This window comes from Rattus norvegicus, chromosome 20 (assembly GCF_021556685.1).
Source record: "Rattus norvegicus strain SHRSP/BbbUtx chromosome 20, alternate assembly SHRSP_T2T, whole genome shotgun sequence".
NCBI classification, from domain to species: Eukaryota; Metazoa; Chordata; class Mammalia; order Rodentia; family Muridae; genus Rattus; species Rattus norvegicus.
In genome coordinates, this window is record NC_141553.1 from 38803356 (window position 1) to 38821382 (window position 18027).

General features: G+C 49.1%; 2 protein-coding genes across 2 annotated transcripts; both read right to left on the reverse strand.

Moving 5' to 3' along the window:
- Positions 1 to 4987: 4987 nt before the first annotated feature.
- Positions 4988 to 5457, reverse strand: LOC147998668 (double homeobox protein 4C-like). The gene is made up of 2 exons (XM_087598756.1): positions 5240 to 5457; positions 4988 to 5159 (listed from the first exon to the last, which is right to left on the reverse strand). The coding sequence occupies exons 1-2, from the start codon at positions 5455 to 5457 to the stop codon at positions 4988 to 4990; spliced, it is 390 nt and encodes a 129-aa protein (XP_087454882.1).
- Positions 5458 to 15634: 10177 nt separating this feature from the next.
- LOC147998669 (double homeobox protein 4C-like) lies at positions 15635 to 16104 on the reverse strand. The gene is made up of 2 exons (XM_087598757.1): positions 15887 to 16104; positions 15635 to 15806 (listed from the first exon to the last, which is right to left on the reverse strand). The coding sequence occupies exons 1-2, from the start codon at positions 16102 to 16104 to the stop codon at positions 15635 to 15637; spliced, it is 390 nt and encodes a 129-aa protein (XP_087454883.1).
- Between the last annotated feature and the right edge of the window lie 1923 nt (positions 16105 to 18027).

An 18027-nucleotide genomic window follows, 5' to 3' on the forward strand; every position in this document is an offset into this window, starting at 1 on the left:
CTGATCAGCTTTCCTTGTTATTTCCCTTTCAGACCTCTTATCCCGCCTCACTGCCTTCCAAAGTCTTACCACCCTTTCAATTGGAAAGCTCATGCCTAAACCAAACAGCCTTTCAACCACCCATACAAACACCCACCAAACAAGCAAGCAAGCAAACAAACCAACAATGCAAATCTTTATTGAATACAATGGTAAGTAGAACAGTGCAAGACAAAACAAAACAAAAGTAAACTAAACAAATGTGCCAGGAGTACATATAGAATGGGTGGATTGTTAGTCATCTCACAGCTAAGCATAAGGCATTGGTAAGAAGAGCTACAGTTCTTAGTCCCAAGGAAGAAGTGTTCATAACTCCTTCCTGGTTTAGTGTCCTGAGATGTGTAGCCTATACCTGGTGACCCATGAGATTTCCTGGAATCTGATGGAGCCAGTCCAATGTTGTGTTCTGTCAGTTGGGCTTTTCATTAGGCCTTCTTGTTGTTTTAGGAGTCCCTGGTGATCTTGCCCTCTGCCCCTTCAGCAGAATCCCATTCTGAGAGCCCATTTCCTCGTCTCAGGGCCCTCACTAAGGCACTCCACATGGAAAACCCACGTGCATTTCCTCCTTCTAGTAAGCAAGATGCTTTGCATCGAAATCAGCCACTGTAATAGGGGTTTTGATGCATTAACTTTTTGGGTGTCTACATTCTCAAGTGTGTATTGCAGGTGTCTTCTATAGGAACTTCCAGGCTGGGACTCAGAGAATATCCAGCAGAGCCTCATATTCTTCTAGAGAGAGAGTCAGCTCAGGTGTTGCATCCATTTGCTGCCCTGCACCTTCCAGATATACCGAGCCTGGGGAGTGTGTCTCCACTCGAACTTCCATCAGCAGTTGATCCAGGAAGAGTTCCTGGGGGCCCGTGTTGCATCCCTGAGTGAGAGCCTGTTCTTGTCCTTGTCCTTCAGGCTGTGCCCATTGTGGTATCTGAGGCTCTCTGGAGAAATTGGTTGGGTCGCTATAACTCGAGGATTCCTTGGAAACACAGTCCGTGGCAGCCAGTTGCAAGATGGTTTCATGCACAAACTCGTGCTCCTTGCCACAAGAATTTCCATCCAGATCCACAGGGAATGGCCTGCCACCCTCCACTTGGTCTTCTTCCAGCAGTTAATCAAGGAGGAGTTCCAGAGGTCCTGCCTCGTATGCTTGAGTCGCTGTCTGTGATTGGCCTCGTTCTTCGGGCAGTGCCATTTGGGGTTGCTGGGACCTTTTGTGGAAGTGGGGCTGGTCGCTGGAATTCGAGTTCTCCATGCCCACACCTCCTGAGATAGCCATCGATAACAGGTTGTCCTGTGCTGCTTCATCCCTGCCACTGAGACCTCCAGTTGCCACATCCTGCACTTGTGAAGCAGGCGCATCTTGATCTGGAGCGCGGGCTTGCCGCGCTCTTCTGTTCTGAAATCATATGTGGATCGTGTCCTCAGACAAACCTGTTCTCTGGCCCAGCTGCTCCCTGGTAGCAAAGCCTTGCAACGGATTCCTCTCAAAGGCTTGCACTAGGATACTGCGCTGTTGCAAGGTGAGTCGAGTGCGAGGCCTTCTGCTGTCCGAGGGCATGCTGCTACCTTGTGACCTGGAGCCAAACCCTTCCTCGAGCTGTTGGGAGGCTAGCGGAATGGAGCCTCTGCTGGACCGCTTTGGGCCGTGCCTCACCTCTCCAGTGCGACTCCTTCGGTTCTGAAACCACACTCGAATGCGGGAGGAAGGGAGCTGTATTTGCCTGGCCAGTTCCTGCCTGTCGCAGAGCTCGGGTATTGGTTCTTGCTGAAAGCTGATAACAGGGCCTTCTTTTGCCAGGCCTGCCAAACCGTCTTCCTGCGCCGGGATTCCCGCAGCATACAGCTGTTATCCACATTGCTTCCAGCTTCCATGCTCCTAAGGATTCGATGCCAGGAGACCTAAAGCTGGAGAATGTAGTCAGGACCGCTCCAGAGCAAGCACAAGCTTCAGCAAATGCCAGCCGTAGGGCTGGGACCCCTGCCCTTAAATACCTTTGCCTCTGCTCCTGGAGCTCCGCCCACTCGAAAGGAGCCGTGGGCTTCAGTCGTACTCCAGACCCTTGAATCAAGGTCATGCCACTATGCTTTACACCAGCCACGGCTCCCTCCTGAGAACAGGAGACCCGGAACAAGACCTCAAGAAACCTATCAGACTCAGCAAAGTCTCTCCCAAAGTCTCGCAGTCCCTTGCATGCCATTCTGGACACAGAACAAGGAAGCACAAAAAATGTCCTAGGAATCAACCATCCAGCAGACAGATCGTCCAAGGAGGGAGCACCATAGGTCCTTCCTGACTTTGGGCAGAGTATCCAGGAAATGGTGGAGGTGGTTAGCAGGCTTCAGAAGAGGAAGGCAGAGTGGAGTGTGCCTTAGGTGGTATCACTAGCCAAGTGGAATCCGTGCTGATCTCATCCCATCTGGATCCACACAGGTTGGAAAGAGAAGACCCCCTAACTGAGGATCCCAACCACTTGTCCTGAGACCCAAGGACATCACTTCCAGGAGTCATGCAAGTCATGGCACTTCTTTCATGCTTGTAGGGCTAGCTGGTAGTTGGGAGCAACAGAACTCTATTAAACCGAGGGAAGAATATAGCACATGCAGAAAGAAAGTCTTTTACATAGGCAAATAGCCCAAAAACCACAATAGTTCATGTAGAGATTCGGGAACGCACATTCATGCATTTCCTGTCAGAAGAGTTGAGCCAGATTTTCAGGAATTCTCACAATTAACATGGTCCATGCAAAAACAGGCACAAACACACACAGACACACAGACACACACACACACACACACGCAAACACACACACATACCCATACAAATAACACAAATAGAAATACCACACACACAACAAAGCACACACACAGACACACACAAACATACACACATACACACAAATAACACAAATACAAATAACATACACAACACAAGCACACACACACAGGCACTCACACACGAACATGCAAACACACACATATAACACGAATACAAATAACACACACATACACACACACAAACAAACACACACACTAACACATACACACACACAAGCATACACAAAAACCCGGCCAGCAAGTCTGACCTGTGAATGTGGAACAAAAGACCGAAAACCTGTGTTGAAAGAATTGTATAAGCCCTATGCTCCTTGAGGAAATGTGGCTGCATGCACCCAAGGCCAACTGCCTACCTCTAGGCAATTGCAGTCTTCAGGTGGGTGCAGAGGGACCTCACATTAGGGAATGCAGGGCCGTGCTAGGCTTGGGAATCTCAAGGTTAAAAGACGGATACGGGAGATTGTGGGAAACACCTCACTGTGGGAGGAGGAAGGTATTCGGCTTGTCTGATTGAATCAGTGTCAATCCTGGAATGAATTGTTCACGATACTTTGGTTGCACTCCATTTCCAGGATGATGTTTATTTACAGTTTTGTGGCCTTACACACATTCTTCTTTAAGTTGACATTTTCCCCGCTTGTTTGCTTTAGCAAACACTGCCATGTCTGCATTGAACACTGATCAGCTTTCCTTGTTATTTCCCTTTCAGACCGCTCATCCCGCCTCACTGCCTTCCAATTTCTTACCACCCTTTCAATTGGAAAGCTCATGCCTAAACCAAACAGCCTTTCAACCACCCATACAAACACACAAGCAAACAAGCAAGCAAGCAAACAAACCAACAATGCAAATCTTTATTGAATACAATGGTAAGTAGAACAGAGCAAGACAAAACAAAACAAAAGTAAACTAAACAAATGTGCCAGGAGTACATATAGAATGGGTGGATTGTTAGTCATCTCACAGCTAAGCATAAGGCATTGGTAAGAAGAGCAACAGTTCTTAGTCCCAAGGAAGAAGTGTTCATAACTCCTTCCTGGTTTAGTGTCCTGAGATGTGTAGCCTACCGGGTGACCCATGAGATTTCCTGGAATCTGATGGAGCCAGTCCAATGTTGTGTTCTATCAGTTGGGCTTTTCATTAGGCCTCCTTGTTGTTTTAGGAGTCCCTGGTGATCTGCCCTCTGCCCCTTCAGCAGAAACCCATTCTGAGAGTCCATTTCCTCGTCTCAGGGCCCTCAGGTAGGCACTCCACATGGAAAACCCCCGTGCATTTCCTCCTTCTAGTAAGCAAGATGCTTTGCATCGAAATCAGCCACTGTCATAGGGGTTTTGATGCATTAACTTTTTGGGCTGTCAACATTCTCAAGTGTGGATTGCAGGTGTCTTCTGGATAGGAGCTTCCAGGCTGGGACTCAGAGAATATCCAGCAGAGCCTCATATTCTTCTTGAGAGAGAGGCAGCTCAGGTGTTGCATCCATTTGCTGCCCTTCACCTTCCAGATATACAGAGCCTGGGGAGTGCGTCTCCACTCGAACTTCCATCAGCAGTTGATCCAGGAAGAATTCCAGGACGCCCGTGTTGCATCCCTGAGTGAGAGCCTGTTCTTGGCCTTGTCCTTCAGGCTGTGCCCATTGTGGTAGCTGAGGCTCTCTGGAGAAATTGGTTGGGTCACTATAACTCGAGGATTCCTTGGAAACACAGTCCGTGGCAGCCAGTTGCAAGATGGTTTCCTGGACAAACTCGTGCTCCTTGCCACCAGAATTTCCATCAAGATCCACAGGGAATGGCCTGCCACCCTCCACTTGGTCTTCTTCCAGCAGTTCATCAAGGAGGAGTTCCAGAGGTCCTGCCTCGTATGCTTGAGTCGCTGTCTGTGATTGGCCTCGTCCTTCGGGCAGTGCCATTTGGGGTTGCTGGGACTCTTTGTGGAAGTAGGGCTGGTCGCTGGAGCTCGAGTTCTCCATGCCCACACCTCCTGAGATAGCCATCGATAACAGGTTGTCCTGTGCTGCTTCATCCCTGCCACTGAGACCTCCAGTTGCCACATCCTGCACTTGTGAAGCAGGCACATCTTGATCTGGAGCGCGGGCTTGCCGCGCTCTTCTGTTCTGAAATCATATGTGGATCGTGTACTCAGACAAACCTGTCCTCTGGCCCAGCTGCTCCCTGGTAGGAAAGCCTGGCAACGGATTCCTCTCAAAGGCTTGCACTAGGATACTGCGCTGTTGCAAGGTGAGTCGAGTGCGAGGCCTTCTGCTGTCCGAGGGCATGCTGCTACCTTGTGACCTGGAGCCAAACCATTCCTCGAGCTGTTGGGAGGCTAGCGGAATGGAGCCTCTGCTGGACCGCTTTGGGCCGTGCCTCACCTCTCCAGTGCGACTCCTTCGGTTCTGAAACCACACTCGGATGCGGGACGAAGGGAGCTGTATTTGCCTGGCCAGTTCCTGCCTGTCCCAGAGCTCGGGTATTGGTTCTTGCCTAAAGCTGATAGCAGGGCCTTCTTTTGCCAGGCCTGCCAAACCGTCTTCCTGCGCCGGGATTCCCCCAGCATACAGCTGTTATCCACATTGCTTCCAGCTTCCATGCTCCTAAGGATTCGATGCCAGGAGACCTAAAGCTGGAGAATATAGTCAGGACCGATCCAGATCAAGCGCAAGCTTCTGCAAATGCCACCCTTAGAGCTGGGACCCCTGCCCGTAAATACCTTTGCCTCAGCACCCGAAGCTCTGCCCACTCAAAAGGAGCCGTGGGCTACAGTCGTACTCCAGACCCTTGAATCAAGGTCATGCCACGACCCCTTACACCTGCCACGCCTCCCACCTGAGAACAGGAGACCCGGAACAAGACCTCAAGAAACCTATCAGACTCAGCAAAGTCTCTCCCAAAGTCTCGCAGTCCCTTGCATGCCATTCTGGACACAGAACAAGGAAGCACAAAAAATGTCCTAGGAATCAACCATCCAGCAGACAGATCATCCAAGGAGGGAGCACCATAGGCCCTTTCTGGCTTTGGGCAGAGTATCCAGGAAATCGTGGAGGTGGTAAGCAGGCTTCAGAAGAGGAAGGCTGAGTGAAGTGTGCCTTAGGTGGTATCACTAGCCAAGTGGAATCCGTGCTGATCTCATCCCATCTGGATCCACACAGCGTGGAAAGAGAAGACCCCCCAACTGAGGATCCCAACCACTTGTCCTGAGACCCAAGGACATCACTTCCAGGAGTCATGCAAATCATGGCACTTCTTTCATGCTTGTTGGGCTAGCTGGTAGTTGGGAGCAACAGAACTCTATTAAAGCAAGGGAAGAATATAGCACATGCAGAAAGAAAGTCTTTTACATAGGCAAATAGCCCAAAAACCACAATAGTTCATGTAGAGATTCGGGAACGCACATTCATGCATTTCCTGTAAGAACAGTTGAGCCAGATTTTCAGGAATTCTCACAATTAACATGGTCCATGCAAAAACAGGCACAAACACACACAGACACACACACACACACACACACACATGCAAACACACACACATACCCATACAAATAACACAAATAGAAATACCACACACACAACAAAGCACACACACAGACACACACAAACATACACACATACACACAAATAACACAAATACAAATAACACACACAACACAAGCAGACACACACAGGCACTCACACACGAACATGCAAACACACACACATATAACACGAATACAAATAACACACACATACACACACACAAACAAACACACACACTAACACATACACACACACAAGCATACACAAAAACCCGGCCAGCAGTCCTGACCTGTGAATGTGGAACAAAAGACCGAAAACCTGTGTTGAAAGAATTGTATAAGCCCTATGCTCCTTGAGGAAATGTGGCTGCATGCACCCAAGGCCAACTGCCTACCTCTAGGCAATTGCAGTCTTCAGGTGGGTGCAGAGGGACCTCACATTAGGGAATGCAGGGCCGTGCTAGGCTTGGGAAACTCAAGGTTAAAAGACGGATACGGGAGATTGTGGGAAACACCGCACTGTGGGAGGAGGAAGGTATTCGGCTTGTCTGATTGAATCAGTGTCAATCCTGGAATGAATTGTTCACGATACTTTGGTTGCACTCCATTTCCAGGATGATGTTTATTTACAGTTTTGTGGCCTTACACACATTCTTCTTTAAGTTGACATTTTCCCCGCTTATTTGCTTTAGCAAACACTGCCATGTCTGCATTGAACACTGATCAGCTTTCCTTGTTATTTCCCTTTCAGACCTCTCATCCCGCCTCACTGCCTTCCAAAGTCTTACCACCCTTTCAATTGGAAAGCTCATGCCTAAACCAAACAGCCTTTCAACCACCCATACAAACACACAAGCAAACAAGCAAGCAAGCAAACAAACCAACAATGCAAATCTTTATTGAATACAATGGTAAGTAGAACAGAGCAAGACAAAACAAAACAAAAGTAAACTAAACAAATGTGCCAGGAGTACATATAGAATGGGTGGATTGTTAGTCATCTCACAGCTAAGCATAAGGCATTGGTAAGAAGAGCTACAGTTCTTAGTCCCAAGGAAGAAGTGTTCATAACTCCTTCCTGGTTTAGTGTCCTGAGATGTGTAGCCTACCTGGTGACCCATGAGATTTCCTGGAATCTGATGGAGCCAGTCCAATGTTGTGTTCTATCAGTTGGGCTTTTCATTAGGCCTCCTTGTTGTTTTAGGAGTCCCTGGTGATCTGCCCTCTGCCCCTTCAGCAGAAACCCATTCTGAGAGCCCATTTCCTCGTCTCAGGGCCCTCAGGTAGGCACTCCACATGGAAAACCCCCGTGCATTTCCTCCTTCTAGTAAGCAAGATGCTTTGCATCGAAATCAGCCACTGTCATAGGGGTTTTGATGCATTAACTTTTTGGGCTGTCAACATTCTCAAGTGTGGATTGCAGGTGTCTTCTGGATAGGAGCTTCCAGGCTGGGACTCAGAGAATATCCAGCAGAGCCCCATAAACTTCTTGAGAGAGAGGCAGCTCAGGTGTTGCATCCATTTGCTGCCCTGCACCTTCCAGATATACAGAGCCTGGGGAGTGCTTCTCCACTCGAACTTCCATCAGCAGTTGATCCAGGAAGAATTCCAGGACGCCCGTGTTGCATCCCTGAGTGAGAGCCTGTTCTTGGCCTTGTCCTTCAGGCTGTGCCCATTGTGGTAGCTGAGGCTCTCTGGAGAAATTGGTTGGGTCACTATAACTCGAGGATTCCTTGGAAACACAGTCCGTGGCAGCCAGTTGCAAGATGGTTTCCTGGACAAACTCGTGCTCCTTGCCACCAGAATTTCCATCAAGATGCACAGGGAATGGCCTGCCACCCTCCACTTGGTCTTCTTCCAGCAGTTCATCAAGGAGGAGTTCCAGAGGTCCTGCCTCGTATGCTTGAGTCGCTGTCTGTGATTGGCCTCGTCCTTCGGGCAGTGCCATTTGGGGTTGCTGGGACTCTTTGTGGAAGTAGGGCTGGTCGCTGGAGCTCGAGTTCTCCATGCCCACACCTCCTGAGATAGCCATCGATAACAGGTTGTCCTGTGCTGCTTCATCCCTGCCACTGAGACCTCCAGTTGCCACATCCTGCACTTGTGAAGCAGGCACATCTTGATCTGGAGCGCGGGCTTGCCGCGCTCTTCTGTTCTGAAATCATATGTGGATCGTGTACTCAGACAAACCTGTCCTCTGGCCCAGCTGCTCCCTGGTAGCAAAGCCTGGCAACGGATTCCTCTCAAAGGCTTGCACTAGGATACTGCGCTGTTGCAAGGTGAGTCGAGTGCGAGGCCTCTGCTGTCCGAGGGCATGCTGCTACCTTGTGACCTGGAGCCAAACCCTTCCTCGAGCTGTTGGGAGGCTAGCGGAATGGAGCCTCTGCTGGACCGCTTTGGGCCGTGCCTCACCTCTCCAGTGCGACTCCTTCGGTTCTGAAACCACACTCGGATGCGGGACGAAGGGAGCTGTATTTGCCTGGCCAGTTCCTGCCTGTCCCAGAGCTCGGGTATTGGTTCTTGCCTAAAGCTGATAGCAGGGCCTTCTTTTGCCAGGCCTGCCAAACCGTCTTCCTGCGCCGGGATTCCCCCAGCATACAGCTGTTATCCACATTGCTTCCAGCTTCCATGCTCCTAAGGATTCGATGCCAGGAGACCTAAAGCTGGAGAATATAGTCAGGACCGCTCCAGATCAAGCGCAAGCTTCTGCAAATGCCACCCTTAGAGCTGGGACCCCTGCCCGTAAATACCTTTGCCTCAGCACCCGAAGCTCTGCCCACTCAAAAGGAGCCGTGGGCTACAGTCGTACTCCAGACCCTTGAATCAAGGTCATGCCACGACCCCTTACACCTGCCACGCCTCCCACCTGAGAACAGGAGACCCGGAACAAGACCTCAAGAAACCTATCAGACTCAGCAAAGTCTCTCCCAAAGTCTCGCAGTCCCTTGCATGCCATTCTGGACACAGAACAAGGAAGCACAAAAAATGTCCTAGGAATCAACCATCCAGCAGACAGATCATCCAAGGAGGGAGCACCATAGGTCCTTTCTGGCTTTGGGCAGAGTATCCAGGAAATCGTGGAGGTGGTAAGCAGGCTTCAGAAGAGGAAGGCTGAGTGAAGTGTGCCTTAGGTGGTATCACTAGCCAAGTGGAATCCGTGCTGATCTCATCCCATCTGGATCCACACAGGTTGGAAAGAGAAGACCCCCCAACTGAGGATCCCAACCACTTGTCCTGAGACCCAAGGACATCACTTCCAGGAGTCATGCAAATCATGGCACTTCTTTCATGCTTGTTGGGCTAGCTGGTAGTTGGGAGCAACAGAACTCTATTAAAGCAAGGGAAGAATATAGCACATGCAGAAAGAAAGTCTTTTACATAGGCAAATAGCCCAAAAACCACAATAGTTCATGTAGAGATTCGGGAACGCACATTCATGCATTTCCTGTAAGAACAGTTGAGCCAGATTTTCAGGAATTCTCACAATTAACATGGTCCATGCAAAAACAGGCACAAACACACACAGACACACACACACACACACACACACATGCAAACACACACACATACCCATACAAATAACACAAATAGAAATACCACACACACAACAAAGCACACACACAGACACACACAAACATACACACATACACACAAATAACACAAATACAAATAACACACACAACACAAGCAGACACACACAGGCACTCACACACGAACATGCAAACACACACACATATAACACGAATACAAATAACACACACATACACACACACAAACAAACACACACACTAACACATACACACACACAAGCATACACAAAAACCCGGCCAGCAGTCCTGACCTGTGAATGTGGAACAAAAGACCGAAAACCTGTGTTGAAAGAATTGTATAAGCCCTATGCTCCTTGAGGAAATGTGGCTGCATGCACCCAAGGCCAACTGCCTACCTCTAGGCAATTGCAGTCTTCAGGTGGGTGCAGAGGGACCTCACATTAGGGAATGCAGGGCCGTGCTAGGCTTGGGAAACTCAAGGTTAAAAGACGGATACGGGAGATTGTGGGAAACACCGCACTGTGGGAGGAGGAAGGTATTCGGCTTGTCTGATTGAATCAGTGTCAATCCTGGAATGAATTGTTCACGATACTTTGGTTGCACTCCATTTCCAGGATGATGTTTATTTACAATTTTGTGGCCTTACACACATTCTTCTTTAAGTTGACATTTTCCCCGCTTATTTGCTTTAGCAAACACTGCCATGTCTGCATTGAACACTGATCAGCTTTCCTTGTTATTTCCCTTTCAGACCTCTCATCCCGCCTCACTGACTTCCAAAGTCTTACCACCCTTTCAATTGGAAAGCTCATGCCTAAACCAAACAGCCTTTCAACCACCCATACAAACACACAAGCAAACAAGCGAGCAAGCAAACAAACCAACAATGCAAATCTTTATTGAATACAATGGTAAGTAGAACAGAGCAAGACAAAACAAAACAAAAGTAAACTAAACAAATGTGCCAGGAGTACATATAGAATGGGTGGATTGTTAGTCATCTCACAGCTAAGCATAAGGCATTGGTAAGAAGAGCTACAGTTCTTAGTCCCAAGGAAGAAGTGTTCATAACTCCTTCCTGGTTTAGTGTCCTGAGATGTGTAGCCTACCTGGTGACCCATGAGATTTCCTGGAATCTGATGGAGCCAGTCCAATGTTGTGTTCTGTCAGTTGGGCTTTTCATTAGGCCTCCTTGTTGTTTTAGGAGTCCCTGGTGATCTGCCCTCTGCCCCTTCAGCAGAAACCCATTCTGAGAGCCCATTTCCTCGTCTCAGGGCCCTCAGGTAGGCACTCCACATGGAAAACCCCCGTGCATTTCCTCCTTCTAGTAAGCAAGATGCTTTGCATCGAAATCAGCCACTGTCATAGGGGTTTTGATGCATTAACTTTTTGGGCTGTCAACATTCTCAAGTGTGGATTGCAGGTGTCTTCTGGATAGGAGCTTCCAGGCTGGGACTCAGAGAATATCCAGCAGAGCCTCATATTCTTCTTGAGAGAGAGGCAGCTCAGGTGTTGCATCTATTTGCTGCCCTGCACCTTCCAGATATACAGAGCCTGGGGAGTGCTTCTCCACTCGAACTTCCATCAGCAGTTGATCCAGGAAGAATTCCAGGACGCCCGTGTTGCATCCCTGAGTGAGAGCCTGTTCTTGGCCTTGTCCTTCAGGCTTTGCCCATTGTGGTAGCTGAGGCTCTCTGGAGAAATTGGTTGGGTCACTATAACTCGAGGATTCCTTGGAAACACAGTCCGTGGCAGCCAGTTGCAAGATGGTTTCCTGGACAAACTCGTGCTCCTTGCCACCAGAATTTCCATCAAGATGCACAGGGAATGGCCTGCCACCCTCCACTTGGTCTTCTTCCAGCAGTTCATCAAGGAGGAGTTCCAGAGGTCCTGCCTCGTATGCTTGAGTCGCTGTCTGTGATTGGCCTCGTCCTTCGGGCAGTGCCATTTGGGGTTGCTGGGACTCTTTGTGGAAGTAGGGCTGGTCGCTGGAGCTCGAGTTCTCCATGCCCACACCTCCTGAGATAGCCATCGATAACAGGTTGTCCTGTGCTGCTTCATCCCTGCCACTGAGACCTCCAGTTGCCACATCCTGCACTTGTGAAGCAGGCACATCTTGATCTGGAGCGCGGGCTTGCCGCGCTCTTCTGTTCTGAAATCATATGTGGATCGTGTACTCAGACAAACCTGTCCTCTGGCCCAGCTGCTCCCTGGTAGCAAAGCCTGGCAACGGATTCCTCTCAAAGGCTTGCACTAGGATACTGCGCTGTTGCAAGGTGAGTCGAGTGCGAGGCCTCTGCTGTCCGAGGGCATGCTGCTACCTTGTGACCTGGAGCCAAACCCTTCCTCGAGCTGTTGGGAGGCTAGCGGAATGGAGCCTCTGCTGGACCGCTTTGGGCCGTGCCTCACCTCTCCAGTGCGACTCCTTCGGTTCTGAAACCACACTCGGATGCGGGACGAAGGGAGCTGTATTTGCCTGGCCAGTTCCTGCCTGTCCCAGAGCTCGGGTATTGGTTCTTGCCTAAAGCTGATAGCAGGGCCTTCTTTTGCCAGGCCTGCCAAACCGTCTTCCTGCGCCGGGATTCCCCCAGCATACAGCTGTTATCCACATTGCTTCCAGCTTCCATGCTCCTAAGGATTCGATGCCAGGAGACCTAAAGCTGGAGAATATAGTCAGGACCGCTCCAGATCAAGCGCAAGCTTCTGCAAATGCCACCCTTAGAGCTGGGACCCCTGCCCGTAAATACCTTTGCCTCAGCACCCGAAGCTCTGCCCACTCAAAAGGAGCCGTGGGCTACAGTCGTACTCCAGACCCTTGAATCAAGGTCATGCCACGACCCCTTACACCTGCCTCGCCTCCCACCTGAGAACAGGAGACCCGGAACAAGACCTCAAGAAACCTATCAGACTCAGCAAAGTATCTCCCAAAGTCTCGCAGTCCCTTGCATGCCATTCTGGACACAGAACAAGGAAGCACAAAAAATGTCCTAGGAATCAACCATCCAGCCGACAGATCGTCCAAGGAGGGAGCACCATAGGTCCTTCCTGGCTTTGGGCAGAGTATTCAGGAAATCGTGGAGGTGGTAAGCAGGCTTCAGAAGAGGAAGGCAGAGTGGAGTGTGCCTTAGGTGGTATCACTAGCCAAGTGGAATCCGTGCTGATCTCATCCCATCTGGATCCACACAGGTTGGAAACAGAAGACCCCCTAACTGAGGATCCCAACCACTTGTCCTGAGACCCAAGGACATCACTTCCAGGAGTCATGCAAGTCATGGCACTTCTTTCATGCTTGTAGGGCTAGCTGGTAGTTGGGAGCAACAGAACTCTATTAAAGCAAGGGAAGAATATAGCACATGCAGAAAGAAAGTCTTTTACATAGGCAAATAGCCCAAAAACCACAATAGTTCATGTAGAGATTCGGGAACGCACATTCATGCATTTCCTGTCAGAAGACTTGAGCCAGATTTTCAGGAATTCTCACAATTAACATGGTCCATGCAAAAACAGGCACAAACACACACAGACACACAGACACACACACACACACACACACGCAAACACACACACATACCCATACAAATAACACAAATAGAAATACCACACACACAACAAAGCACACACACAGACACACACAAACATACACACATATACACAAATAACACAAATACAAATAACATACACAACACAAGCACACACACACAGGCACTCACACACGAACATGCAAACACACACATATAACACGAATACAAATAACACACACATACACACACACAAACAAACACACACACTAACACATACACACACACAAGCATACACAAAAACCCGGCCAGCAAGTCTGACCTGTGAATGTGGAACAAAAGACCGAAAACCTGTGTTGAAAGAATTGTATAAGCCCTATGCTCCTTGAGGAAATATGGCTGCATGCACCCAAGGCCAACTGCCTACCTCTAGGCAATTGCAGTCTTCAGGTGGGTGCAGAGGGACCTCACATTCGGGAATGCAGGGCCGTGCTAGGCTTGGGAATCTCAAGGTTAAAAGACGGATACGGGAGATTGTGGGAAACACCTCACTGTGGGAGGAGGAAGGTATTCGGCTTGTCTGATTGAATCAGTGTCAATCCTGGAATGAATTGTTCACGATACTTTGGTTGCACTCCATTTCCAGGATGATGTTTATTTACAGTTTTGTGGCCTTACACACATTCTTCTTTAAGTTGACATTTTCCCCGCTTGTTTGCTTTAGCAAACACTGCCATGTCTGCATTGAACACTGATCAGCTTTCCTTGTTATTTCCCTTTCAGACCGCTCATCCCTCCTCACTGCCTTCCAATGTCTTACCACCCTTTCAATTGGAAAGCTCATGCCTAAACCAAACAGCCTTTCAACCACCCATACAAACACACAAGCAAACAAGCAAGCAAGCAAACAAACCAACAATGCAAATCTTTATTGAATACAATGGTAAGTAGAACAGAGCAAGACAAAACAAAACAAAAGTAAACTAAACAAATGTGCCAGGAGTACATATAGAATGGGTGGATTGTTAGTCATCTCACAGCTAAGCATAAGGCACTGGTAAGAAGAGCAACAGTTCTTAGTCCCAAGGAAGAAGTGTTCATAACTCCTTCCTGGTTTAGTGTCCTGAGATGTGTAGCCTACCTGGTGACCCATGAGATTTCCTGGAATCTGATGGAGCCAGTCCAATGTTGTGTTCTATCAGTTGGGCTTTTCATTAGGCCTCCTTGTTGTTTTAGGAGTCCCTGGTGATCTGCCCTCTGACCCTTCAGCAGAAACCCATTCTGAGAGCCCATTTCCTCGTCTCAGGGCCCTCAGGTAGGCACTCCACATGGAAAACCCCCGTGCATTTCCTCCTTCTAGTAAGCAAGATGCTTTGCATCGAAATCAGCCACTGTCATAGGGGTTTTGATGCATTAACGTTTTGGGCTGTCAACATTCTCAAGTGTGGATTGCAGGTGTCTTCTGGATAGGAGCTTCCAGGCTGGGACTCAGAGAATATCCAGCAGAGCCTCATATTCTTCTTGAGAGAGAGGCAGCTCAGGTGTTGCATCCATTTGCTGCCCTTCACCTTCCAGATATACAGAGCCTGGGGAGTGCGTCTCCACTCGAACTTCCATCAGCAGTTGATCCAGGAAGAATTCCAGGACGCCCGTGTTGCATCCCTGAGTGAGAGCCTGTTCTTGGCCTTGTCCTTCAGGCTGTGCCCATTGTGGTAGCTGAGGCTCTCTGGAGAAATTGGTTGGGTCACTATAACTCGAGGATTCCTTGGAAACACAGTCCGTGGCAGCCAGTTGCAAGATGGTTTCCTGGACAAACTCGTGCTCCTTGCCACCAGAATTTCCATCAAGATGCACAGGGAATGGCCTGCCACCCTCCACTTGGTCTTCTTCCAGCAGTTCATCAAGGAGGAGTTCCAGAGGTCCTGCCTCGTATGCTTGAGTCGCTGTCTGTGATTGGCCTCGTCCTTCGGGCAGTGCCATTTGGGGTTGCTGGGACTCTTTGTGGAAGTAGGGCTGGTCGCTGGAGCTCGAGTTCTCCATGCCCACACCTCCTGAGATAGCCATCGATAACAGGTTGTCCTGTGCTGCTTCATCCCTGCCACTGAGACCTCCAGTTGCCACATCCTGCACTTGTGAAGCAGGCACATCTTGATCTGGAGCGCGGGCTTGCCGCGCTCTTCTGTTCTGAAATCATATGTGGATCGTGTACTCAGACAAACCTGTCCTCTGGCCCAGCTGCTCCCTGGTAGCAAAGCCTGGCAACGGATTCCTCTCAAAGGCTTGCACTAGGATACTGCGCTGTTGCAAGGTGAGTCGAGTGCGAGGCCTTCTGCTGTCCGAGGGCATGCTGCTACCTTGTGACCTGGAGCCAAACCATTCCTCGAGCTGTTGGGAGGCTAGCGGAATGGAGCCTCTGCTGGACCGCTTTGGGCCGTGCCTCACCTCTCCAGTGCGACTCCTTCGGTTCTGAAACCACACTCGGATGCGGGACGAAGGGAGCTGTATTTGCCTGGCCAGTTCCTGCCTGTCCCAGAGCTCGGGTATTGGTTCTTGCCTAAAGCTGATAGCAGGGCCTTCTTTTGCCAGGCCTGCCAAACCGTCTTCCTGCGCCGGGATTCCCCCAGCATACAGCTGTTATCCACATTGCTTCCAGCTTCCATGCTCCTAAGGATTCGATGCCAGGAGACCTAAAGCTGGAGAATATAGTCAGGACCGCTCCAGATCAAGCGCAAGCTTCTGCAAATGCCACCCTTAGAGCTGGGACCCCTGCCCGTAAATACCTTTGCCTCAGCACCCGAAGCTCTGCCCACTCAAAAGGAGCCGTGGGCTACAGTCGTACTCCAGACCCTTGAATCAAGGTCATGCCACGACCCCTTACACCTGCCACGCCTCCCACCTGAGAACAGGAGACCCGGAACAAGACCTCAAGAAACCTATCAGACTCAGCAAAGTCTCTCCCAAAGTCTCGCAGTCCCTTGCATGCCATTCTGGACACAGAACAAGGAAGCACAAAAAATGTCCTAGGAATCAACCATCCAGCAGACAGATCATCCAAGGAGGGAGCACCATAGGTCCTTTCTGGCTTTGGGCAGAGTATCCAGGAAATCGTGGAGGTGGTAAGCAGGCTTCAGAAGAGGAAGGCTGAGTGAAGTGTGCCTTAGGTGGTATCACTAGCCAAGTGGAATCCGTGCTGATCTCATCCCATCTGGATCCACACAGGTTGGAAAGAGAAGACCCCCCAACTGAGGATCCCAACCACTTGTCCTGAGACCCAAGGACATCACTTCCAGGAGTCATGCAAATCATGGCACTTCTTTCATGCTTGTTGGGCTAGCTGGTAGTTGGGAGCAACAGAACTCTATTAAAGCAAGGGAAGAATATAGCACATGCAGAAAGAAAGTCTTTTACATAGGCAAATAGCCCAAAAACCACAATAGTTCATGTAGAGATTCGGGAACGCACATTCATGCATTTCCTGTAAGAACAGTTGAGCCAGATTTTCAGGAATTCTCACAATTAACATGGTCCATGCAAAAACAGGCACAAACACACACAGACACACACACACACACACACACATGCAAACACACACACATACCCATACAAATAACACAAATAGAAATACCACACACACAACAAAGCACACACACAGACACACACAAACATACACACATACACACAAATAACACAAATACAAATAACACACACAACACAAGCAGACACACACAGGCACTCACACACGAACATGCAAACACACACACATATAACACGAATACAAATAACACACACATACACACACACAAACAAACACACACACTAACACATACACACACACAAGCATACACAAAAACCCGGCCAGCAGTCCTGACCTGTGAATGTGGAACAAAAGACCGAAAACCTGTGTTGAAAGAATTGTATAAGCCCTATGCTCCTTGAGGAAATGTGGCTGCATGCACCCAAGGCCAACTGCCTACCTCTAGGCAATTGCAGTCTTCAGGTGGGTGCAGAGGGACCTCACATTAGGGAATGCAGGGCCGTGCTAGGCTTGGGAAACTCAAGGTTAAAAGACGGATACGGGAGATTGTGGGAAACACCGCACTGTGGGAGGAGGAAGGTATTCGGCTTGTCTGATTGAATCAGTGTCAATCCTGGAATGAATTGTTCACGATACTTTGGTTGCACTCCATTTCCAGGATGATGTTTATTTACAGTTTTGTGGCCTTACACACATTCTTCTTTAAGTTGACATTTTCCCCGCTTATTTGCTTTAGCAAACACTGCCATGTCTGCATTGAACACTGATCAGCTTTCCTTGTTATTTCCCTTTCAGACCTCTCATCCCGCCTCACTGCCTTCCAAAGTCTTACCACCCTTTCAATTGGAAAGCTCATGCCTAAACCAAACAGCCTTTCAACCACCCATACAAACACACAAGCAAACAAGCGAGCAAGCAAACAAACCAACAATGCAAATCTTTATTGAATACAATGGTAAGTAGAACAGAGCAAGACAAAACAAAACAAAAGTAAACTAAACAAATGTGCCAGGAGTACATATAGAATGGGTGGATTGTTAGTCATCTC